This window comes from Curcuma longa, unplaced genomic scaffold (assembly GCF_044706935.1).
Source record: "Curcuma longa cultivar G26 ecotype Majalengka, Jawa Barat unplaced genomic scaffold, ITB_CL_G26_1.1 utg8573_np1212_1322966_RagTag, whole genome shotgun sequence".
Classification (NCBI taxonomy): Eukaryota; Viridiplantae; Streptophyta; class Magnoliopsida; order Zingiberales; family Zingiberaceae; genus Curcuma; species Curcuma longa.
The window spans coordinates 800,050-824,073 of NW_027435604.1; the positions used below are offsets into that span (position 1 = coordinate 800,050).

General features: G+C 34.2%; 3 protein-coding genes across 3 annotated transcripts; all 3 read right to left on the reverse strand.

Moving 5' to 3' along the window:
• Positions 1 to 205: 205 nt before the first annotated feature.
• On the reverse strand, positions 206 to 4,589 carry LOC141820922 (cryptochrome DASH, chloroplastic/mitochondrial). Its single transcript, XM_074708287.1, has 13 exons — positions 4,172 to 4,589; positions 3,936 to 4,075; positions 3,526 to 3,741; positions 3,285 to 3,428; positions 2,916 to 2,990; positions 2,537 to 2,653; positions 2,403 to 2,449; positions 2,194 to 2,270; positions 1,710 to 1,785; positions 1,533 to 1,602; positions 909 to 1,032; positions 612 to 661; positions 206 to 462 (listed from the first exon to the last, which is right to left on the reverse strand). The coding sequence occupies exons 1-13, from the start codon at positions 4,587 to 4,589 to the stop codon at positions 289 to 291; spliced, it is 1,728 nt and encodes a 575-aa protein (XP_074564388.1). The 3' UTR covers positions 206 to 288.
• Positions 4,590 to 6,038: 1,449 nt separating this feature from the next.
• Positions 6,039 to 13,421, reverse strand: LOC141820841 (glycosyltransferase BC10-like). The gene is made up of 11 exons (XM_074708195.1): positions 13,315 to 13,421; positions 12,199 to 12,667; positions 10,478 to 10,576; positions 9,023 to 9,123; positions 8,870 to 8,941; positions 8,550 to 8,640; positions 8,236 to 8,316; positions 7,444 to 7,503; positions 7,114 to 7,236; positions 6,979 to 7,017; positions 6,039 to 6,342 (listed from the first exon to the last, which is right to left on the reverse strand). The coding sequence occupies exons 2-11, from the start codon at positions 12,529 to 12,531 to the stop codon at positions 6,214 to 6,216; spliced, it is 1,128 nt and encodes a 375-aa protein (XP_074564296.1). The 5' UTR covers positions 12,532 to 12,667; positions 13,315 to 13,421; the 3' UTR covers positions 6,039 to 6,213.
• Positions 13,422 to 15,239: 1,818 nt separating this feature from the next.
• On the reverse strand, positions 15,240 to 23,840 carry LOC141820874 (V-type proton ATPase catalytic subunit A-like). The gene is made up of 20 exons (XM_074708234.1): positions 23,636 to 23,840; positions 20,919 to 21,045; positions 20,747 to 20,802; positions 20,601 to 20,657; positions 20,159 to 20,270; positions 20,010 to 20,047; positions 19,821 to 19,922; positions 19,661 to 19,717; positions 19,513 to 19,584; positions 19,277 to 19,378; positions 19,144 to 19,206; positions 18,936 to 19,068; positions 18,275 to 18,381; positions 17,546 to 17,740; positions 17,369 to 17,455; positions 17,144 to 17,248; positions 16,848 to 16,945; positions 16,674 to 16,752; positions 15,765 to 15,853; positions 15,240 to 15,685 (listed from the first exon to the last, which is right to left on the reverse strand). Exons 1-20 carry the CDS (start codon positions 23,705 to 23,707, stop codon positions 15,571 to 15,573), a joined length of 1,866 nt encoding a protein of 621 aa, XP_074564335.1. The 5' UTR covers positions 23,708 to 23,840; the 3' UTR covers positions 15,240 to 15,570.
• Positions 23,841 to 24,024: the final 184 nt, after the last annotated feature.

Genomic DNA, 24,024 nt, shown 5'->3' on the forward strand with positions numbered 1-24,024 from the left:
ATCTTTATGCTTTTGTTGTTCAGGTCATATATAACTTCATTCCTGGCTTATATGTTTTAGAAACGACCAACCACCAAACAATCAGATTGATTGTTTTCTATAGTTATGAGATTAATAACAAGACTTAGATGTGAATCCTTAGGTTAAATCGTGTTAATCATATATCAGACTGTGTTATTCATGTAAAAAACTATACAAATTGACATATTAATAAAATTACTTGTAAACTTGCTATACAATCAAATTCCACAACTAAAGGAGAATGGCTTTTTGTTTACATCAACTATTCTATCTTCTACCTCTTCTAACATTAGTATTTCCCCGAGTCGTGTTGTCAAATTTAAGAGGTACAATTTGCTTAATGTATGACTGCCCCGGAAAGTTTCTTCTTTCCTTGGGGAGTTTTTGTAGTTCGGGCAACCAATAAGCGACATACTCACCTTCCGGATCATAAGCCTTCGCCTGCAAGAGAAAAATGGAGGTGCTAAGTTCGGGTTTCTTGGAGACAATAAGAAAAATACTTGACATGGATCATGTTAGTGAGATCTGTAAAGAATGGGTTCGATAAATATGACTATATCGTATGTAAAACCTCACTCGGAGATACTTACTTGCTTTGGGATACTAAAATACCGATCTTCCCTTGGGTCATTACCAACACCTGCACAACCAAGCACAATTGTTGATTTATAATGCGAGAGTTAATCAATAGTTTGTAGAAAATGAGCTGAGTGAAATGCAATGAAGATAGCACTCGAATCATAGTGTTGAAGCTTATTTAGTCTAGGGATTGAATTTAAAGGGTGAAGGGCTCATAGCTGTACCATACAATAGACTGGTTTGAAATGATATGAGGAGATTTAAGCGACTGTGTTTAGCTCGAAAAACTTGGAAATATTTGCACTTACCAGCTCCATAGGTCCAGTTACCATAGTTCGAAGCTGGATCATAATCCAGCAAGCAGGACTCGAACCACTCGGCTCCCATGCGCCAATCGATGCCCATATCTCTAACAAGAAATGAGCAGACAATCTGCAAAAGACAGTTTCAGTATTCCTACAAGGACTGCAATTTGTGTTGCCATGTCTAATTGCATTATCTCATTTTTTTTTTTTTTCATTAAACTTCGATTATCTCGCATGGACTCAAATACATCTATTTTCAGGACGAGGACATGGAAACACAACAAATCTCAATATTTATATATGTATATAACATAGCTATAACTAATCTATTACCTTGATAATTTAACTTTATATTATCCATTAATCTAATATAGTTTATAATTTATATGCTTAAGTTAAAACTACCAATCTCACCATAATTTATGGCATAATATGTGAAATTCATCCTAAAAGATAATCTTAAGTGATGTTAGATTAGTTATATTTGTAGAAGAAAAGTTGGTTTGTGTGAAGTTAGTGAGGGAAGTTAGCTTAAGTGTCTTGCTTCATTATCATTCTTTGAATTTTTGGTACTTTTTTGGATAAAACAAAAAAAAGATGATCATGACAACATCACAAGAGGACTACCTGGCGACCGCGGTTTGACATGAAACCGGTTGTGGATAGCTCTTTCATGTTGGCATCAATAAGAGGATAGCTATCGAAAGACAATGTGATGTATCATTGGTTAACTTATGTCGTTCAAAAGAATCAAAACCGAAAAACAAAAACACAAGGAAACTAATGCTGAAATATAGTAAGTACCCAGTGCAACCATCTCGCCATGATTCAAACATCAACTTGTCTTTGCTCCAATTCGACACCACATTTCTTGGACCCCCTGAGCCATTAAAGAAAGATAGTGCATTTAGGTGCCAGCACCAGTGGCAAGGAATAAAATGAATCAGGAAGTTTGCAAATCTAGTTTCTCCTTTTTGTTACGAAACAAGTAACTTCATGTCGTTCTTTGTTTCGTAAGAGTTCAATATACTTGAAGCGTCACAAAATATAGAACATTTGTACTTAATAGTTTACACATTCAAATTTAGGATAGTGTCCATATATATAATGTACCAATAGGAAACACTACTTGAAGTAGACTACACTAGAGGAAACATGTACAAGTTCAATGAAAATCATACAAAAATTGGTACCCAGAAATTCAGAAAAACTAGAATTCAAACATGTACAAATCGATATAGTAAAAGCACAAAAGTTCGGTAACATGAAAATTTAGATACTTATATACCAAGATGAAAAATGGAATTCCCATATTTTATGGATAGAAACCTGAAGTAGTCCCTCCATATTAATTCAAATAGAACCCTGAAATTGTAATCATCTGGTTAGTCCAAATACTGTTGTAATCACTTTTAAGATTGTCATAATGCTGGATTAAAACTTCAATTTGCCTCTAGTTGATCTGGTAAAAGAATAGAGTTATAAACAACAACCTACCAGTATGTTGACTCATTTGCTAGTCTCTGCTTCTCGTATCTCCTCACCTAATCGAAACAGCAGTAGTAGATTCAAGTTTGGAGAATAAACCAGTATCAGTAGCTTCAATCAAATTAGATGGAGAGACTTTTCACCTCCTCGTGTATGTATCGTGGAGAAATACTTCCTGAAGCAAGCCAAGGTGAGAACTTTGTCGAGTAGTCTGGCCCCAACATTCCATTCCTCGTTTCTTTGTAAACCTTTAACTGATCCTGTATCATAGGAAATAACATAATAATCTTACCCACATTATGGGGAGAAGTTCTATGATTAGTCTAAGTGATGCTTTAACTTTCGGAAAACTTCTTTATATTTTACATCTAAGTTCATCATGACCTATGTAAATATAATCGCAAAAGACAGATGTAACTAACTTCAACACATTCATCCAAGCATAAAAGATATAAAATAGGAAAAAGTGCCAAAACTCCAAGATTGTTCTTAGAAAACAAAAAGAATCAGTTAGTAGCATGCCTTTTTCCAGAAGTACTCAAAAATTCTTCCTAGAGCTGCATTTTCGCCTCCATGAAAACGCATACCTTGTTCACACTGCACTTTAGGCAGAAAGAGAATGTCACTTAGTAATTGATATTGGTCCAGTATCACACCCTAACTAGGAGTAAATTATCGCACGGCCATAAGAATAACCTGAAGTACTGGAAGATGAGAGATTGAATATCGATATAGCTAGCATTGGGAATTCAGTAGAAGGTTTCAATGGCCATTCCATAATTTGGCATAAGATATATCAACATATCAAATCATACATTCATCATGAAAATCCATCAATTGGTTAAGGGGGCAACAGTGAATGATTGACATAGAATGAAATTTTTCACATGCCTTTATCTCCTTCAATCCAAGCTGTTGAAGAGTTGGAATAGTTCCCCATCCACCTATTTGATCCGACAAACTATCTTCTGGAGGTGGCCCAAGTGATGGTGGCAACTTGAAACAACTCCTAACTGTAGACTTTGATTCAACAGCCTGCGAAACAATGTGTTACTAAAGAGTTGCAGCTTTCGGTAAAATTCCTTGATACTGAAACTTAGGAACTGTAAATATATGGAACTGATGAAGTTACTTTTCGGAATTGTGTATAAACATCTGGCAAGTCGTTCGCGGTGAATGGAAGATCATCAATGTGGTACATGGTAGATCCCCATACTAGCTCTAGTTTTGGACTGACAGCCCTTTGGTTTGAAGATCCACCTTGAGGTAGAACCACCTCTTGCAGACCTTTGCGAACAAGCCTTTCGACAAGAAGCTCCTCACTACATGTTTCTTTTTGAGCATAAACCTGAACATAGAATCAGCAAGCACCCCTATCAGTTTAAGGAAAGACATTTAAGTATTTACTGAATCAGAGTTGAGCCTAAGCATCAAGGTATAATTTGTCCATCAAACACATCTAACATAATGATGCTAAGATTATAATCAAGATTATGCTCATACTACACAGCCTGATAAAAAGCTTCATCAAAGAGTTCTTACTGTATGGGCACTAAAAGTTTTCACAATTTGGGGAAGTATACTCTCAGGCTTCCCATACTGCACAAGAAGATTTAACCCTCGCTTCATCATATTCTTCTTCAGATCCTCCAAGCATTCGATCACGAACTGTGCTCGGATTGCTGCCAAAAGGGCGAAATAGAACGATCGAGCAAATTACTTTTATTTTAAGGAAAAAAAATAGAATTCTTAGGACCAGTATGCTAAATTGATCTTACCTCCAGTCTTGGGGAAACCGAAGTAATGGGTGCTTCCAAAGTGGCGAGGATCCAGACAGTAAACAGGAAGGAGGCACTCCGACGCCGCCCACGCCCGCACCAGGGCCTCATTATCCAGCAATCGGAGGTCGTTCCTGAACCACATTAGGGCGACGCCGCGGCCGCTGCGTTTCAGATCAGGGGACGAGTGACGCGCGAAGGCCGCCTCGGCGGCCGCGGCGACCTCGTCGGCCGCCAGTCCGGGGACCGACGCGGCGCGGGGAGGAGAAGGGGTCGCGGTGGAGCTCATGGCGGGGCGGAGATCGCAGAGGGGAGGGATCGGGGCGGGGTTGGAGGGGAAAGGTCGTCGGATCTTGGAGGAGGAGGAGGAGAAGAAGAAGGATTGAGAGTAGGAAGAGCAGCGGAGGGGAAAAGCCATGATGACTCTTCGAACGTAGAGGGATTGGGAGAACCGAAAGAGACAGGCGGCCGGAGAGGGAAGCGTTGTCGTCGCGCCACGTCGGACGATCTGGAGGCCTTTACGTGGCGAAATACGAACCAATTGGAAGGCCCCTATTGTGGAGACTGGATCTAATACAAGACGAGATTCTGAAAGGATCTTGCAATGCCCTTTATAACCGTTTGTTTAGGGATCAAATTTGTAATATAATTAATTTAGTATATTAAGTTTAATTTTCTTATCAATTAAGAATAAGACAAGACTTCTATTGCCCCCATAAGGTGTTGTGGCGTTTCAATCAGTTTTGAGGCTAGGTAGAAAAAGTATTTAAAATTTTAATATTTTTAAACTATAAATATTAGTTCTAAAAAAATAATTTTTATATAAAATTTAGTTTTTTTATTTTTGAGATGGAAAGTTATTAATTAAAATTTTATATTCAAATTTTGAAAATAATTTTTTAATTGATAAAATTATTAAATTATTTAATTTTTTATAAGATATTGTTGTGTGAAAATAAGATTTTATTATTTTTAATTTTAAAACTGTTTTTTTTTGAAGTTATAGACAAGTACATTGAGGAAAATTTTTAATTTTTTAAGAAAGATTTAATATCTTCCGCCCTTTAATTCTGGATTTATTATTATTTTTAAATATTTAATTCTGAAAAGAAATATAAATCATCACTAATTAATATTTAAAAAAATTCAATTGAAAGTCTTAATTTCATTCTCATCAAATTATTTATTTATTTTAATTACACATTTTGAGATTGAATAATTTTTTATATTTTTTTAATACATGTTGCATAATAAGAATCATATTTTCTAAAAGATATATGTATACTCAAATAATAGAAAAAAAATATAGTCCCTAATATTTTATCAAAATAAAAATATTTAAATTTTAAAAAATAATACAATCTATTCATGTCTTGTATTTTTAATTTGATGATATTTTAAAATTTGATATTATTACCTACATAGATAAAATAATAAACAAATACTAACATTTATTTAGATTAATTAGAATGAACATTTAAAAAAATGAATGACTAAAATATTAGGGCTCTTTGGGCCCAATAAAATAGGGATCCTAAGCATAAGTCTAAGTCCTAAGTCGACCCTGCAGATTTGAATCTACAATTAAACCCGAATACTAAGATTATAAAAAAATATTTAAAATATAAATATAAACTGCATTTTATTTTATTTTTTGATATATCCATAAACTTTTGTGTGTGTTAAACTCATTTATAATTATATATATATATATATATATATATATACACCAGAATGAGGCACCCGAAAGAATATATATGAAAGTTTTTTATATCTGTTTTTCCATTTTGTAGCTTAGTAAGGAAAATTGGATGTCATTTGATGGACTAAAGTATAATTTTATTTGAGAATAAAAAATAAGAGTGTATCAATGAAAGCACAAGGAGTGTATTTATAATTTACCCCAAAGAATTACATTAATAAATTTATTTTCCAACCAAAAATCACACTAAGGGTGTAACATAGAATAATTACTTCTAAACCCTACTTAATGGATCCTCAGCATTTAGGCATCACATTGAAAGCCTGCTAATTGTGTGAACTCAAATGGTTGTGTAATTGGGGAATAAGTGCATCAACTTGTCCAGGGCTTCTGGCAAAAATCTTCGAGCAAACAAGTAACATGGTCTTCTCTTTCCGTTCCATAAACAAGGTTTCCTCGTCTCGACTTTCTGCAAAAAGAAATGGAGTTTATATTGTTGTTAGTTTTCATGTTTTGGAAGAATAATGAAATGGTGCTTCATAATCTGCATTTTGCTTTGATTTATATTGAGCCTTTTAGGACTACTTGCCTGAAATAAAATGGAAAAACAAAAAATCCATCAAAATTATAATATGACAAATGACATATAGCAAATGACTAAGAAATGTAGGTTCTGAAGTTAACATGCATAATATTAACATGTTTCAATAGGCTTGAATGAATTGACTTGTAGATTGGTCGACATGATTACCCCAGATTAGGAAAAGGTCAAGAAAAGTTAGATCCATAGGCTATACATTATATGAACCTCAAGAAAATTTCTTCCTGAAGCAGATGAGATAATCAACTAATTGTCAGCTTAGACTTCATATTTCTAGAAATGATGAAATGTGTTTTAGATTGATCATTGTCTTGTAAACATACCAAAGGGATTATATTGTTTCTTAATGTGGAACCTGAGAACATAAAATGAAAATGATAAGACTTTGTCGCAAACAAGAAGCATAGTTTCTGTATCATTTTGTGATCGAAATGGAGGCAGAGCACAGACTGAAGTATGAAATACAAGCAAGAGTTTGACATTTAAATAAATAATGTATAATACCTTCTCATCACTTGTGACATGGAAAGTCTCATCAATGGACTGCCGACGCAAGCAACATCAGAAACATATGTTAACACCGAAATTCCATGAAAGATGGTGCATAATATTCTAAGAGTAGAAAGAAAGAGCGCATACCCTTAGCTTCTTAAGAAGCCCAAATGTCACCTCCTTGGCCAGGTAGGATTTCGGATGCCACTTTCCTTCAGACCAATCCACGTGTGTCACTGACCAATTTGCGATGCCAGTGGGATCAAACATCTGCATAATAGAAACCAATGTTAGACTGGGTACCAATCTCTGTCATGGCACGGGTGCCGATCCACGTGTTTGACATTGTTATCTCTAAATTTTTCTGTCAATGTCCAAATGTCACTATTTGATAAAGATAAAGATAAAGATATACAAGCGAAAGCCAAATTGCCAGATAGATGGATACTTGCAATACAAATGTTGATGAATGCTCACCATGAACAGAGTTGGCATGTAGTGTTCATAAGAGTAGCAATTGTGTCCTTCAAAACCTGGCTGCAAGTTTGAAAGATGTAACAGTGTGACTATTGTTACTACCTTTCTTCATCGTATCACCTCATTCATACATTGAAATGGATATGCATATAACATACTTCCAAAGCAGCTGGTTAAATGACAGAACCAGGTAGTCAAGAACCTAAGACTAGAATTATCAAAATTGAACAAAAATATAAACTTTAGAAGCATATACTTGCTATTAATTTCATAAGTCACAAATAATAACTGAAAAGAAACTCGTGAAGTCGCCACATGGAGGAGCAGTCCAAAGTCCAAACATAACTTATTTTACCTAAAAGAACAATCAAATTACCCATCTATACAAGCAAGCAAACAGAATGTTTGTAAAGGTTCTCATAACAGATAGACTACATCGAAATGGTTTTTGTCAAATTTAGAGTGAAGAAAAAGTTGAGATTTATTGGTAACAGCAAAGGAGACCCAACAGTTGTGTTTCATTGTTTGAAGTGTGGTTGAAAGATTCTCATGATCTTTGGAGTGATAGAACTTGAAACAAATGGCAAAAGTATTGATTTAACCACAGCATAAAATAAAAACTTAAATCACATCTTGATCCATCAAATAAAATTACTAATCTAGTTTACCAGAGCTTCACCTAACAAGTAACAACTACACAATACCCCATTTCATGATTTCTGCCTATTATTCCACCATTAAGGGCATTAACCCCATATAAAAAGAAGAAAGAGAGAGGTAGGCAACTTAAACCTTGCAATAAATTCTGAACTTTGTGAAATAAAGGTTGTCTGCCATGATTATTAATGCGTGTTGACGCTTCATTGAGAACCACTGCAATATGGGTAAGACTCAGCAAGTCATAACAGAAATAATTTTGTAAATGTAATAAATACACACACGTAAATATATATGTAAATTTTCAGATTTAATACATATGATTACTAGGAAAAGACCAGGTGCAAAATTAGCATTGGACTACAATAGTCCACATGCTCTCCTTGCCTTCTTATTAAGACATAATTCACCTTCATTTGTTGCAACTTGTGAACGAAAAGTAAGCTTACTTGTGAACCCTTTCTGAAGTCCTGCTGCTCAATCTCAGGCATCATTTGCTCACTATATCTACCACTACCATGTTGGCCAGGATCCCAAAAGCTATAACAATATCAAACAATTTACTGGAAGTACAGTGAATCAGTGTGTCAAAATCAGAGAAGGTCATAACATCATGGTAAGCCAGTATTTATGAATATAATTTATATGTTGGTTTTGAATAGTCTGCAAAATTTGGCAGTCTCAACTTGTTACATGATAAATGGTACTAAAATAGTTAAATGGAGAAAATCTCAGTAAATCCTTTTGCATCTGCAGATAGAAACCGTACTTGTCAATGAAGCTGACATTTGTTCCCATCAGATACTTGTACACATAATCAAAGTTATGTAACGGAATGCAACTGCCAAAAAGGATGTCAGTATGCACTTAACACTAGTTGAATAGGACTGTGAATTACTTCAGAATCACAAAATTCAACCACCTGTCAGAAAGCAAAACAAAATGTTGATTATCAGGGTCTTGAAGTGCATATGCCAGGAGCCTTTTTTCTGCCTCAACCATAGATATTTTACCCCATAAAACCTGAATGCACGCACATATACTCATTTAAAATATTAACTGAGGGTAAAAATTAGCTAAAATGTGAAGAGAAATTGTATCGATAATAAAAGCAGACTTTTTTTAGCAGTTGACAGATCAAAGTTTCTAATTGTATTAATGAATAGAAACAAGGTTATCCTTTGATATCAAAGGTGGAAATCTTAATTTTAAGAGTTTCCGTTAGGTAAATAACAAAAAGGAACTTTCCTGATCACAAAAGATCAAGTTTAGGGATTGACTCAAAAAGTAGGCTACATCCTTCAAAGTTCCAGTTGGCAGTCCAAGGCAAGTTGATTCACTTATGAGGCTGAACAAATGGATTTACAGACTTTCAGCATATGAGCTAATAGCTACAATTATAACCCAAGTTTCGTCATAGAAAATGCACCAAAATTATGGTTTAGATACATCTTCTTCCACAAAAGTTCTACGACTTTCATATAAGATTTCAAAACGCATATAAAATTGGTATGCATAGATTCATTGTATAGCGATGTGTGGGATATGAAGATATATGAAGTGCATACACAGTCAATATTAAAGATAATAAAAGTATTTATATTGATAAAAATGACTAACATTCATGCAATACAGCATCTTTTACTTATCTACATGTCCAATTCATACTTGGACCTAGAAAAAAATTTGAACATATACTTGAAAACACACGAAACTTAATAACAAATATTAATCAACAATGTAATATTGATCATATATAAAAAGTACAGATGTAATCAGTATCCAAAGACTTTCACTTGCAAAACAAGTGTTTAAATTTCACACTTAAGATATACAAGCTACAAGATAGGTAGGTAGCTTAAGGTTTTAAGAAAATTGGGTTCAACCTAAATTGGATCCAAACACCAAATAAGTTTCATTAATAAAAGCAAAACTGAAAATGTAGATTGCATATGCCATGTGCAGCAATATATGGCCTTTAAAAGATCTTCAAAGTATCAGTTGCAGCTGCATATGGAACCCAAGCAGTGACTTTTTCAAAATCATGCTTTTGTCAATGGTATCAGTGAAGTTCCGCACATGGAATTTGTATAGTATAATTGCAGCTATTAACATTTGCACATAAATAACAGGTAGCCCTTTTGATGTAGCTTCTCTATGCTCATGCTTATCTTCTAGATAAAGGTTTTATCAGGATAGTAAACATCATTTCAGGCATTATGATGATCATCTTACTTGAAGGGATGTGTATTAAACATTGGCATGTCACCTACTTAGATTACAAGCATCAGACAAGTTATCAAGATTATTTGGATTTATATCTTTATTCTGTATTTGACTGTAACTCATGTGCATGAAAAGCATCAAGCTAAGAAACCTTTGCACTCCGAATATCTTTGCCAGAAAAGAATGGACTTGCACGTGCAGATTTCTCTTGTGATGAATGAACATATATGGAAAATCTCCCTTGGTGGCCCTGTGGAGAAGATTTAGCCATAAGTAATCAAAAAAAAATTTTCCTGCTGCCAATTTTAAACAGTTATATGTCATCTTAGATTGTCTAGCATAAGAATGTGAAGCGATGTAAAGGAACCAAGCATGCATATGCTAGCTTCATATTCGGTAGTAAGAGCTTGTTTATGTTCCATTTACTATTAAGAATGAAATACAAACTTTAAGATATTTCAAACTTGCGCGCACAGTTTGTTAACATTCATCAACAAAGCTTGCAAATAGCTTTGACTAGTTTACAAGGTCATTATCGCTTATTTATTAACTACTTAGCTTGTTTATGCAAATGGGAAAAAAATATGGATGTGAAACAAATAACATATATAGTGTTTGTGTCGATAGATGTATAAAATTCTTATATCTGTAATACTACTTGCATGTATTCCTTGATATTCTGAAAATTCCAAGGATCTAAATTATCTATAATGTGAAGCACACTATAAAAAAGATAATTCCATTTATGAATAACATTTTAGCTAATTTTTCACAACTTTGTCTCTAGTGGAGAGCGATGAGATTTTAGTTAAACATTCTCAAAGATAAAAATTTGAGTTAAACTCAAGCTCCTTTTTTCTGATAACAAGCTTGAATATACTCAAGCATGGTTCTACTAAGCTCAGCTCCTGTGAGTCCTTACAAATTAGGGCCTGGCTTTTGAGCAACAAAGAGCCAAATAGCATCACAAGTACAACTTGTAAGAAGTCATCAGGTGGTTGGATACTAAATGGTTCAGAAAGGAAAAAATTGTCAATGGAATGCAGAGATGGAAAAAAGCATGCCAACAAAATGTACAAACAAATTAATGCAAGTGCAGAGAGACAATACACAAGGTAAATTAGTGGAATAAGAGTGAATCACAAAGGGATAATTTCATCCAATACATGATAAATTACCATATTTTGTAATAAAGCTTGCCCACTTAACGTATTAGCATTTTACTATCTTAATTCAGGTTGGAACTTGGAAGTGTTGTAGTAAGCATATATATGTGGGACACTATCTACAAAATACTGATTCCCATTTCTAGGAGAGACAGCAGGGATTTGAGTCATGGAAACCGTTGATCAAATTAACAACTCTTTGACTTACATAACAAATAACTGCTTTAACAATTGATCATATGTCTAAAGTAAGACCTAGAGGATAATATGCAAATTTTCAATGGGTCTAATTTCAGTTTTAAAAAATGGCATTTACCCCATATCCTCCACAGATTTGGTATTTACAAGAAATGTATGATTCATTGTTTCTGGAAGCCAAAGAGAATCTCGGCATCTGATACATCAAAAATGTCTTCTCCACAATGTAGATGCATTGTTGACAACATATCACTAAAAAAAAAGATGGCTATTGACAATCTTTCATTTTCATTTTTTTCAGATGAGCCATTATTTCATTCATATGAATAAAGTAAAGACCATTGGAAAAAAAATTTAATTAAATAACACCCACGTAGATTTCATTTAATCACTTCAACAAAAAATGGTGAGGTAAAAAAGACACATCATCTATGTCTTGTCTTGCAAAATGGGAAAACTATAGCACATGACCGGTCCAGGAAAAGACAGATTAAAATTAGAGATATACCTGAAAAAATTTCTCCCAAAGTCTTTCTAAAGGCAATGGACCAGGCGTCAAGAACATGAAAGCAATCTTGGGATTCTTTGGTTGACGTAATGGCATAGAGAGTATATTCCTAAAGACAATCTGTGAGACAAGCTCATCGTCAGTGAGTTCCCGTGCTATAGGAGGCATCCAATCCTCAGAGTACCATCTAGGAGGGTGGACATATGCACTGATCAAGTAGACAAAAAACAAACAAAATAAGATGATTATCCATTTAGGTAGCCTTGCAGTGGGTCTTGTGCGTGTCACTGGCATAAGATGCCTCCCATTGCCTAGCTGCCATGACACTTTCATCTTCTTCTCATTAGAACAGTCTGACTATAATTATTCCTTTGTTAACCAGAGCATCAATAACATTTGCATCTGGAAGAATCAACAAAAAGCCATACTCTACTGAAGAGCTTTAAGTTATCACCTTCTCACGATTTATCTGCAAGCAAAATGCAAGCACCCTTTGCATGTCAAATAACTGAATCTTAAATATTTGCTGCAGGAAAGAAGCAAAAAGTGGTTCCACAGACAATTGAATAAGATAAAGGATGCCATCCTAGGCCAAAGATTAAAACTTAAGAAAAGAGATAAAATGGTCCTTTTTCTATACTTCCAAATCCATTTTTATAAAGCTATCAATCATTCTATTGCTTATAGTGCACCTTAAGGAAGAACACAGCTAAACTTGAACTCAATGATGAACGAAAAGTGTAGGTTATTAAATGGAAGTAATAAACAGTCAGTGCATATACTTTTTCCACCTCGATTCTTTCGGTTTCACGACCTCACCGGAACTGTTTCCAATAAATTCCTATAAAAAGTTAATTAAACCGGCAGTCAATGAGAGAACCTCGATGAAGTCACATCTACCGGCGGATTTCCGGCTCAAAAACTTTAATCGCACATAAGACCCTAAGGCGAAAAACTTTAGCCTTCGCCGGATCCCCTCATTCCTTGCCCCCGACCTCCAAATACAATCCGCTGATCGTAAACAAATCGAAATCAAATAAAACCTAACGGAATCAAATGAAAACACCAAAGAAAAATCCATTGCGCAAACCTTTCATCAAAGACACGAAGAATTACCGCGGAAGACCGTGAAGCGATCGCAGCTAAACTAGTTCCGCAAACAGCAAGGTAATCGAGACAAGCGCAGATCCAACGAAGGCCACCAGAGTCGCGAGGAAGAAGGCGCCGAGAGGTCACACGAAAATGAGGCGATTAGAAGAGGTAATTAATTATAGGTCGAGGATAATCACACTTTTTGCGCATCTTATTTATTTTTTAATGTTATTTTCTTATTTTGGAAATATTATTATAATTGTTTAATAATTTCTTGATTTCTAGAATTTTTATCAGGTATTAGTTTTAACAAATATATTATCGATTTTAAATTTATAATATCTCATAATATATTATTATTATTTGAAATTATTATATATGCTATTTTTTAAATAAGTATATAACTCTTCGAATAAATTAATTTTAGAGATGAACAATTTAATTTCATATAAATTTTTTATCAATCATCAAGATAATTTTATAAAGTTCAAAGTGTTATCCCACATTCACACGGACTTTCTAAAAATCAATCATACTAGCCAAATCAACTTCATGTGCCAATCCATCGGAGAAATCCGAGAAATGAAGATGGATCTCAAGAAACGAACTAGCAACATGAGTGATTCAAATATCACAGATATCTACATGCGAATCGAACTCTTATTACATAAGTTTACTGCGTTAATTATTCTACTGTAACCCGTTAGCCATTGTATCCTTCATATAGAATTTGTAAAGTTTAAAATTATGATATATAAAAATTTAATATATTGATATATAATGTTATAGTAAATGGCTGCAAACCCAAATATATTTATTATTTATAATATTTTTTTATTATTCTCAAAAACAATTTGCATAATCCTTCGTAATATTATTTATATTTTTTAATTCTTTGATACGTTGTAAATTACTTTTAATTAATTTAAATGGACTCTAAATCATCTAATTTTTTTAGTAACTAATAATATAGTCATTAAAAAAGAGTAATATTCTAATTAAATACTGAATTAATTAGTCATCAAGGGGATGTATACCGTACGTATCAAAATTTTATATCATATCATATATCATATAAAATTTTTTTGATATTTAAAAAATATATATCCATATGGTATCAAAATTTTGATATATCAAATTTTTAATAAATTTAAATTTCATACCGTTAATATGAAAATTATTTGTAATTTTCATATTTTTGATATACTAAAATTATTAAAAAAATATTTACACAATTGTATTGGTATTGGATTTCCAAAATCAACATCAATATAATATTGGATTTTGAAAATCAACACCAATAACATTCTCGAATAGAAAAAAATAATTTATAAAAAAATTATTTTATATTTTGATATATATTAAAATATTAAAAAATAATAAATCTCATATTGATATCAATATCGAAAATTTTGATACATATTATATCAAACTTTTTGGTATATTAAAGTTTTGTGGTATATAGAAATTTTTGATATTTTAAATTTGGTGATGTCCCCCGTTTCATCGGTAAGTACAGGCACTCTTAACTTAAATAATTAATTGAAATTTATTAACGAACTTAAATAATTCTTTAGAGTCCATTTAATTGAGATTTTAAATGATTTTAAAATTATAATACAATAACATAGTAATTGGCTGCTATAAATTAATTCAATATTTGTGCCTTTTAATAGAATATTCCTTGAATTTTTATTTTATTATTCTCAAAAACAACTTATAATCCTTCATAATATTAAAGGTTTTTTCAATGTTAATCTATGAAAAATTCATAAATTATAGTTCTTTGGTATGTGTAAATTATTTTAATTAATTTAAATTGACTCTAAATCACCTATTTTTTTCAGTAACTAATAATATAGTAATTAAAAAAGAATAATATTCTAATCAAATACAGGATTAATTAGCCATCAATGATTGACCCAGCTCATTGAGAAAACCTAATAATAATTATCAAATAAATAAAAATTCATTACCTGAAGCAATACACAAGTTTATTATTACATCCTTTATTGCATAAAATTAAGACTCCAATACACTGAAACAAACTATTTATGGCAAAAAGAACGATATCATGGTGTTTGATTTATTACAGTGCCTCAAGAAATTAGGGTTTCATCCCTTGTGAATTAACACAATTTTGCAGGTATTGACAGAAATAGCATGCTTAAGAACATGCGAAAATTCTGAAAAGATGAACAGGAGTAGTCTTCCGAAAATATAGCATCGTCCAACAGTGTTGGAGTTATTTTCACCTCTCCTTGACTGCATGGGAGATGGTCATCGCATTTCATCTTCGAGGTTGCGGAATCCAATGCCAAGATCATCGTACAATTTCTTGAATTTTGCAACAAGAGCTTCCTCACCTTCGGCAGGATCTTCAAATTTTTGTGACCTAAGGCAAAAACATAGTTGAGCCTTCGATTGGTAAGATCTGAAAACTTGTGTGAGCGATTAAGTTCACTACTACTTACACTAGTCGATAGAAAAGGTCGCCCAACCGATGCTTGATGACGGTGTAAGTGATTTTTTGGCCATCAGAACCTGCTCCTCTCTCCACCGCCTGAAAATTTAATGAAAAATAAAACTTCAGGGAATCTAGATTACACTAGAATCAAGGTTTAAAACGTGAACTGCCGTTGAAACTCTTGTAATGCCAGTGAAAGAAATTGGGGGAAAATGGCAAACGGATGATCATAACACAACTTCTTAAAAGGAATATCAAGTGACAACTTAATTTAGTCTCAAATGGTAATTTGAATGCTAATAAATTTTAAATTTTTGATTACTATTAACTGAGATTATGAAATCTAGGCAAGTGGTAGGGTTTGACAAGCAAGTCGTGATAATTGGCATCGGTGCCGATCTAGTTCTAAGTATGCTGAGGCATCAAAAAAGGTCTGCCTATGCGATGATGTAACCATTATTAGACTTCACATCGTAAATTAGGGTGGATTTTGGATTATGATTTGATAGAGTTGTTTTAAGTTAGAATAGATTGTGACACCTCAATTTAGCCTCACATGTAAATTATGGACTTAAAAAAACTTTTATAAGTTAAGATGAATGCGCTTCTATTATATTCAGCTTAAATATTTTGAACTAATAGTTGGTTAGTTCTCTCATCTAAGTGGGTTAGTGACATCGTTAACTTAACCGAACTATCTATTTCTAGAAAACATGATCATCACAATTGATAAATAAAGGGTACTAATATAATTAGGAAGTAATTTGGCTAGTTTGGACCTCATTTTTTAACTGAATTTGTATGTAATGTTAAGGTCACGATTGAGCATTAAACCAGAGCCAGAAAGATACTACAAGCCATAACGAAATCGGTATGCCATGAATTACCAAAAATAGTAAAATGGGGTAGGAACTACCTGATTTGCCAGAGTATTAAAATGGATAATGTTACGCATCATCCAAACTGATTTGTAGAAGGGGCAGAATTTGTCATATCTATTGCAGAAGTTGGCAATTGGTTAGCTTGAGGAGGAGAAAACAATTTTGAGGTAAAGCTGTGTCAACAACTGATTATGTCAAATACAACTTACGGCGTAAATGCATTCTGGGCGAGATAATCTTCACGCAGAAGCTTTGCAGTCTCTAACGTAATCTTGTCAGTTTCTGCTAATGCATCTTTACCAACTAGCTGCAGCAGCAGAGGCAAGAATCAAAATAAAATTTTCCATATGCTGGTCTATTTGTGGCACAAGGTATTATTTCACACAGATTACTAAAAGAAAAGCCGCCACTCCACAAATCAATCGAGGCTCTAAAAATGTCAGGCATGTAATCAAATTCCACAAATACATCATTTGTGTCATTGATATATGCTGAAAAGAATTACCTGCACAATTTCGTTAAGATCATCTTCTCTCTGTAGCACCTCTCGAGCCTTGGTCCTAATGTCAATAAAATCTTGATCAAATTTCTCATAGAAAGACTCCAAGGCCTGCAATACAGGTGAGGGATTGAGATGCCTTGATATCGCTTCAACAGAATTTTTGTCACATTTGCATTAAACAAACTTAAAGTCTAGTAATTTTCAAAACTGTAACAGTAAGAGGTGAACCTTTGAGTACTTGGAATATGAAATAAGCCAATTCACCGATGGAAAATGCTTCCTCTGGGCAAGTTTCTTATCTAGACCCCAAAAGACCTGGATAGAATAAAGAGCATGGGACCAATGGTACTTGGAAGAATAAAAGGTACTCAATGTCAGCGGAGAATGTGAAAAATACTTTCATACCTGAACAATACCAAGGGTAGCAGACGTAACTGGATCGGAGAAGTCACCTCCTGGAGGGGAAACAGCACCAACAATTGTGACACTTCCAGTTCGGTCTGGCCCACCCAGACATTTCACTTTACCAGCACGTTCATAGAAGGAAGCTAAACGCGCAGCAAGATAGGCAGGATAACCGCTGTCAGCTGGCATTTCAGCCTGAGAAAGAAGAGATTAGTCAATTAAATAGGAAATGTATTACAAGTAGAAATCAATTTCGGAACAGTGGTTTTCACAAGAGAGAGCACATTGGCATTTGGATTCAATCTCCTCTGTTTTAAAACAACAAACATCTGTTGCTATGCATCATTTGTCTTAACCAGTTTTCTGTATTTGTTAATCATAACACAGAAGAAATTTGCAAGAAAAGTCGTTGTGATCCAAAAGTTTTACTTTAGTGTGAAGATGGAGGGGTAATAAGTACAAATTCCAGAATAATTTCCTATTAATAATTGTTAAGGCTAAGATTGGGTAAATTTCCATTGTAAAGTGTCCTTTAAGATCCAATTACTTGGATGGAAGATACAATGGAGAGGAAAGGTGTCAAATTAATGTCAACAAATGATGAAGCTCCCTATGTAATTTTGTGATCCTTTTCTTCCTTTCCCTCATATCTTCTATCCAAGTAATGAGAATATTTAAGGTAATTAAAAAAAAAAAAAATTTAAGTACAAGGAAATAAAGAAAATTTACCAGTCGTCCTGAAATCTCACGCAAAGCTTCTGCCCAACGGGAAGTAGAATCAGCCATCATACTAACATTGTAGCCCATATCTCGGAAATATTCTGCTATTGTGATGCCTGAGGAATTCCAGGTTGGTACCATACATTACCTTATAATAGTTGACAAAACTTGCACATAGAAGACAAAATGCATGGTGCAAAATTATAGATTCCATTTTGATTTTTCTTCAATATAAGAGATAGTAAGAACATTTTTTTTTAATATTATTTTTCATCATTGAGTTCCTAATCTAGACACGGTGACATGTTTGTTGGAAGGTTTGCCTGTGTAATCTAGAACTAGTAATCTACCACAATTGACTTCAAACAGTTATTGACATCTTCAATTTCATTTCTTTTACTATAAGCCCAACAAATACTAGAATCAAATTCTTAATAGTTATATTAACAATATAACAGTATATATTTCTAGATTCTAATCTCTTTCCATGTGATCCATTTAGTAGAAATTTTAGACTGTTCAAAGACATTTGACAATGTTGATTACTTATTACATGACTGAAACAGATATGAATGACGTGCTAAACAAATTCAGTCCTTGAGATGAGGAAGAGACACATTGAAGGGCATCTTAGTCTTAGTCAAATTGAATTTTGAATATCTTATACTACCTGTATATATGGAGGCTTCCCGAGCAGCCACAGGCATGTTGGAAGTGTTTGCTACAAGTGTTGTCCTCTTCATCACAGACTCTTCACGACCATCTGGTAACGTCATTGTCAGTTGTGGGAAATCCATAAGCACCTGGAGATTGTTGTATGTGGAGTCAGGTAAATATTATGAATCATCAAGTATAATACAAGGACATCGGTAACAAACCTCAGCCATTTCATTCCCTCTCTCTCCACATCCAACATAAACCACAGTGTCAGAATTAGAATACTGCAGAAGTTGATATATATGAGATCAAAATTACATACGAGAAACAAATTACTGTTTCAAACATAATTACCTTTGAGAGTGCCTGACTGATGACTGTTTTTCCGCAACCAAAGGCACCAGGTATAGCACAGGTGCCTCCAAGAACAGAAGGAAAGAGAGCATCTAGTACACGCTGGGAGAAAAACACAACTTAGCGTGTTAGGTACGAGAAAGATAGAAGAATCTTTTCTGGTAACAACATACTAAATAAAAGCATAACATAATCCGTAGAGGAAGCAATAAGTTCTTCATGGGTTGAAATGTTACTTGTCCAGTTAATAGAGGTGTATCGGCGGCAAGCTTTGCTGAAACTGGCCTTGGAGTACGTACAGGCCAAGTCTGCAAAACAAAAAGGTGAGAAAAAAAAATTTGCTTTCAGAAAAACACAGATTGGAACAAAATTAAAGTTATTAACCTGAAGCATAGTGAATTTCTTGTTAACCCCCTGAAACTCCAGCTCCAGAACTATATCCTGCAAGTACAGTGGTAATTAGAAGAAAGAATTCAACAGAAGCAGCAACATAAGTTGATTGATAAATGAACAGGCATATATAGACAAATTCATGGTCACTAACATTCAGGTTGTAATGACCAGCTGGGGCAATATAATTTATTTTTCCCATCGAACCAGGAGGAAGAGCAACATAATGCTTCATTAGTGTATTCTCAAAGACAGTCTGCATGTTACATAGTACATTAGGAGACTGAGAATCTAAAAAAAAGCACAAATAGCTAGTCAATTTGTCCAAATTGCAGGTACTTACAGCATATAAGTCTCCTCCAGTCAGATGATCTCCAACACCTGAAAGAAGAGCAATACCAGATCAAACTAAAAACAACCAAGCTACTTGAAATAAGATGATAAACAAAGCAACTTTTGACATGGGTCGATTATTAGTTTCCGTCTAACTACCTAATTTCCCAGGCTCAAATTCCCACAACGTATCTTTGTCCAAGGCAGGGACAGAAACACCTCGAGGGATATAGACATCACCAGATTTTATAGCAATAGTCTTTAGGGGCCTCTGTAATTACGAAGGAACATAAAAGTATAACATTAGGGAAAAGTACACAAACATGATAATGACAGAGCTATATGAATTAATATGGCTGATAACCTGAATCTTTTCATATGTAAGAACAGAAAATCACCACAAATTTGAAACCTCTAAGAAAAGAGAGGCAACTATTGAATGATGCTTATGAAATTTAATTGAACAACTGGGAAATATAATTGGCAATCAGACAACACTTGTCATATCCAACCACAGTTAGATAATGGATAAAATGCATCTTTAAGTGTACAGACAAATCATTGCGAGCAACAGTACTGAAAGTTTTATCCATTGAAGAACCTGAATTCCATCAAAAATGTTTCCCAAGATTCCAGGTCCTAACTCGACTGAGAGAGGCTGCAAGATAGCAATAACCCAGAGGTAAACTCAAAGAATATTTGTATGCATTCTTAATAGTTAAAAAAAAAATAAATCAGACTGATCACCTTTCTAGTTCGCAAAACAGGGTCATTGACCATCAAACCAGCAGTTTCTTCATAAACTGAAATTCAATATCAATAAGTGAGAGAGATAACATCTACTATATCCGATGAAACAGAATATTATATGAAAGAGGCAATAAGGAATAGAAAGTTGAATAAAAACCAAAGAAATTACCCTGGATAGTAGCTGAATCACCCTCCAAACGAATAATCTCCCCAATAAGATTATCATGCCCAACACGAACAAGTTCATACATGGCAGCACCACCCATGCCGTCAGCCACAACAACTGGCCCAGAAACCTGAAATTTTACATATGTGAGGAGACAAAAATAATTTATCCCTAGTTCTCTACGATATCACTCGTTTCAGAAGAAAACCAAAAATATAAATCCATCTAAGACCTCCTTTGAAATATAGATGAACATATAACTAACAGCAAACAAGTTGATAAGCAAATTTGAGATATCCAGGTGAAGAAATTAATTTCAGTTAAAAAAAATAATCAAGTAGGCAACCCCAGTTACAATTAGTCTTGGAAATAGGCTAGCTTGGAAGATGGGCCAAGATTCCTAGTTTGGATGAAACATGAACTTAGGTTTGGTATACTACTCAAATGATATTTGGAGTTTCAACAAGACTGGACTTGGAGATTATGCTATGGAAGTATCATTCACCTACATCCAGTCAACCAAAACTTGCAAACAATTTTTAAAAGAATAAAAAACGTTGATGATTCAATTAGAAGTAGAAAAGTATCAGATTGAAGTATCAACTCCACTTACACATCGAGTAAAACTTGAGTATTTATTGTGGTTGACAAAAGTGTTATCCATATTGACAAACCATAGGAAAGATTTTACCACCATAGAGCTGATAAAAAATTTACTAGAGATTTCAGTTTCATCTCGACCTTGAACAACATATTTGCCAAAACAAATGTAATTGCAGCAACACAGACAAATTCAGATGCAAAATCAAATAGAACCAACCATTGGTTTGACCATGGCATTATATACATGTGATCACTACACCTGAACTGATATTCTATTTCACGCTTATAGAGAAAGATAACATAAAGCAATACTTAATAACATAATACATGATGAATGGTACATAATAGAATTACCAAAATTAGATCAACACTTGATCCAATCAGATTCTTAACACTGTTTATAGACAGTAAATTATTAATAAATAAAAAAATCATATTTATTAATACAAAAATAATAAATAGTATAATCAATGATATAAACATATTTATTAGTATAGATTACTAAATGCTACTGGAATATTAACATATTATTTCAATGAAATTGTATTATTGTTTGATACTCAAAGTTGCAGGGATACATGTAAATATCAGGTTTATTTAAAGGAGAGTTTTAGGCTTGAGACTATTAGGTATTGATCAATCAACAATAAATACTCCTGGTCAAATGGTGAGAAATAGAAAGAAAGACATGGGTGAGATTTTGATACTAGCAAGGGTCACAAGTGGCAGTAAAGTTGAATTAGTGATCATCAATTTCATGGTCAACCTTGAGTTGTAACAAGACTGACCACTTTTAACCAGCAATGGATCAGCCAGAAGTTGTCTCTCTCTCTCTCCTACATGAGTTTGCCAGGATTAAAGCTAGGATCAGCGAGAAGTCTGCTCAGTCAGTCTAGATTTCCAAAATCCACATAATTTGACAACTGATACCGTTTAGTTAGCTACATCCAATGTCTAGTAAAATCCAATTGGTTTCTAGCTAATTTCATTGAATTTACCATTTTCAAACTTTATTATGAGAAGCCTGATTTTTTCAAGAAAGATTGGATCATCCAATGCAGATACTTATCCAACCCGAACAATATGCATCAATATCTGATGATTTTTTGACAACAATATGCTCTAACGTAAAGCGAGGATGTTCATCTCTAAACCTTTCTATAACATCTTAAATTAGGTTTCATATTTCAGTGTAACAATAGTCACATTTCAATTAGGACACAAATATGGGTAGATCATTTATCCTGAAAACTCACACTATTAGGATTTTTTTACTTCCTTGTTATGGGCGGCTCAGCATTCCTAATTGTCTGCTCACGTCATATTGTCCTCAATGATGTCCTAACTCTATATAAAAACTGAACCATGTTTGCAATTCTGTTCTAACTATCCTGAGGCTTATCCTACCTCCACTTCTGCTTCTATGAAGCCAGCTAAGGAAACTTATTTGTGAACTATTTCCTAATCTGAGTGTGAATTTGTTATTGGATTAGCCATTTCCTCTTCACATGTGGATGGGCACACTAGACTAAAGCAATTTTTTGGCTCAAACCTAACATGTAAATTGACAAGTATCTATTACTAAAACAAGTAAGATTCGAAAACAGGGCATTGTAGTCTCGTATTGTGCCAAACTTTATTGGTTGAAAGCTTATCATGATTCACGAACTCTCCAACTACTGGGAGAAGGATTAATCTGTGCATAAATTCTTAACAAGGACTACTATCTGATCCCTCTTCTATCCAGACCATATCCTATCACAAAAGCTCCAACTATTAGGAAAAGGATCAATCTGTGCATTTAGATTCTTAACAAGGACTACTATCTGACTCCCTGTCCGTACCAGACCGTATCCTATCGCAAAAGCTCCAACTAGGAAAAAGATCAATTCGTGCATTAAGATTCATGGCAAAGACTACTATCCAGCTCTTAGTCCATCAAATCCTATGTACTACGGCATGGTAAATCGACTAAAAAAATCTAAGAATCAAAAGAAAAGGGAGAAAACCAAAAGCCAAAAGCAAAAGAAACCCCACAAAGTTGCAGAGACAAGACTCGGTAAAATCACACAAATTTTTTAAGGAAGTGAACTCGAGCGATGGCACAAATCGATCACCTTTCGGACGTATCCATACTCGCTCTCCTTCTCGGAGTCCTCGAACGTGGTCAGGCGATCGCCGTAAGCCATCACGGCGGTTTCGATGAAGTGTAAATCGAGAGAGGAATCAGATCTGGAGATGGCGATGCGAACTGAGACAGATCGAGCTTGAGAAAAGAGAGAGAAGACCTAGAACACCGGACGTGCCATAGACCCACAACACTCCCCGTTTACGGACGGAAGGCGGAGTAGCGTTGTACCCGTCTTGTTATTGGCCTATATCAGGTGGGACCCACTAATAAAGCAGTGAGGATAGATTCTTGAGCAAATGGTGGGGCAGGGATAACAGAGCCCTAGCTGTGAAACAGGGCTGGCGGAGAAGATCCGATAATACCACCCGATCCGAT

Bases quoted from the DNA above. Each gene is read 5' to 3' on its own strand.
- LOC141820922 (XM_074708287.1), bottom strand. From the start codon at position 4,589: ATGGCTTTTCCCCTCCGCTGCTCTTCCTACTCTCAATCCTTCTTCTTC. The intron at 2,271-2,402 runs GTAGGTTGTTGT...TTACAATTTCAG, and splicing joins GCAAATGAGTCAACATACTG to GGTTCTATTTGAATTAATAT. The intron at 463-611 runs GTAAGTATCTCC...TTTCTCTTGCAG, and splicing joins ATTTTAGTATCCCAAAGCAA to GCGAAGGCTTATGATCCGGA.
- LOC141820841 (XM_074708195.1), bottom strand. From the start codon at position 12,531: ATGAAAGTGTCATGGCAGCTAGGCAATGGGAGGCATCTTATGCCAGTG. The intron at 9,124-10,477 runs GTTTCTTAGCTT...GCGTGCATTCAG, and splicing joins AAGATATTCGGAGTGCAAAG to GTTTTATGGGGTAAAATATC. The intron at 8,942-9,022 runs GTGGTTGAATTT...CCTTTTTGGCAG, and splicing joins TTTGTTTTGCTTTCTGACAG to TTGCATTCCGTTACATAACT.
- LOC141820874 (XM_074708234.1), bottom strand. From the start codon at position 23,707: ATGGCTTACGGCGATCGCCTGACCACGTTCGAGGACTCCGAGAAGGAG. The intron at 20,271-20,600 runs GTTCTTCAATGG...TCGTAATTACAG, and splicing joins ACATTTTTGATGGAATTCAG to AGGCCCCTAAAGACTATTGC. The intron at 15,854-16,673 runs GTAGTTCCTACC...TTAAATTTTCAG, and splicing joins TTAATACTCTGGCAAATCAG to GCGGTGGAGAGAGGAGCAGG.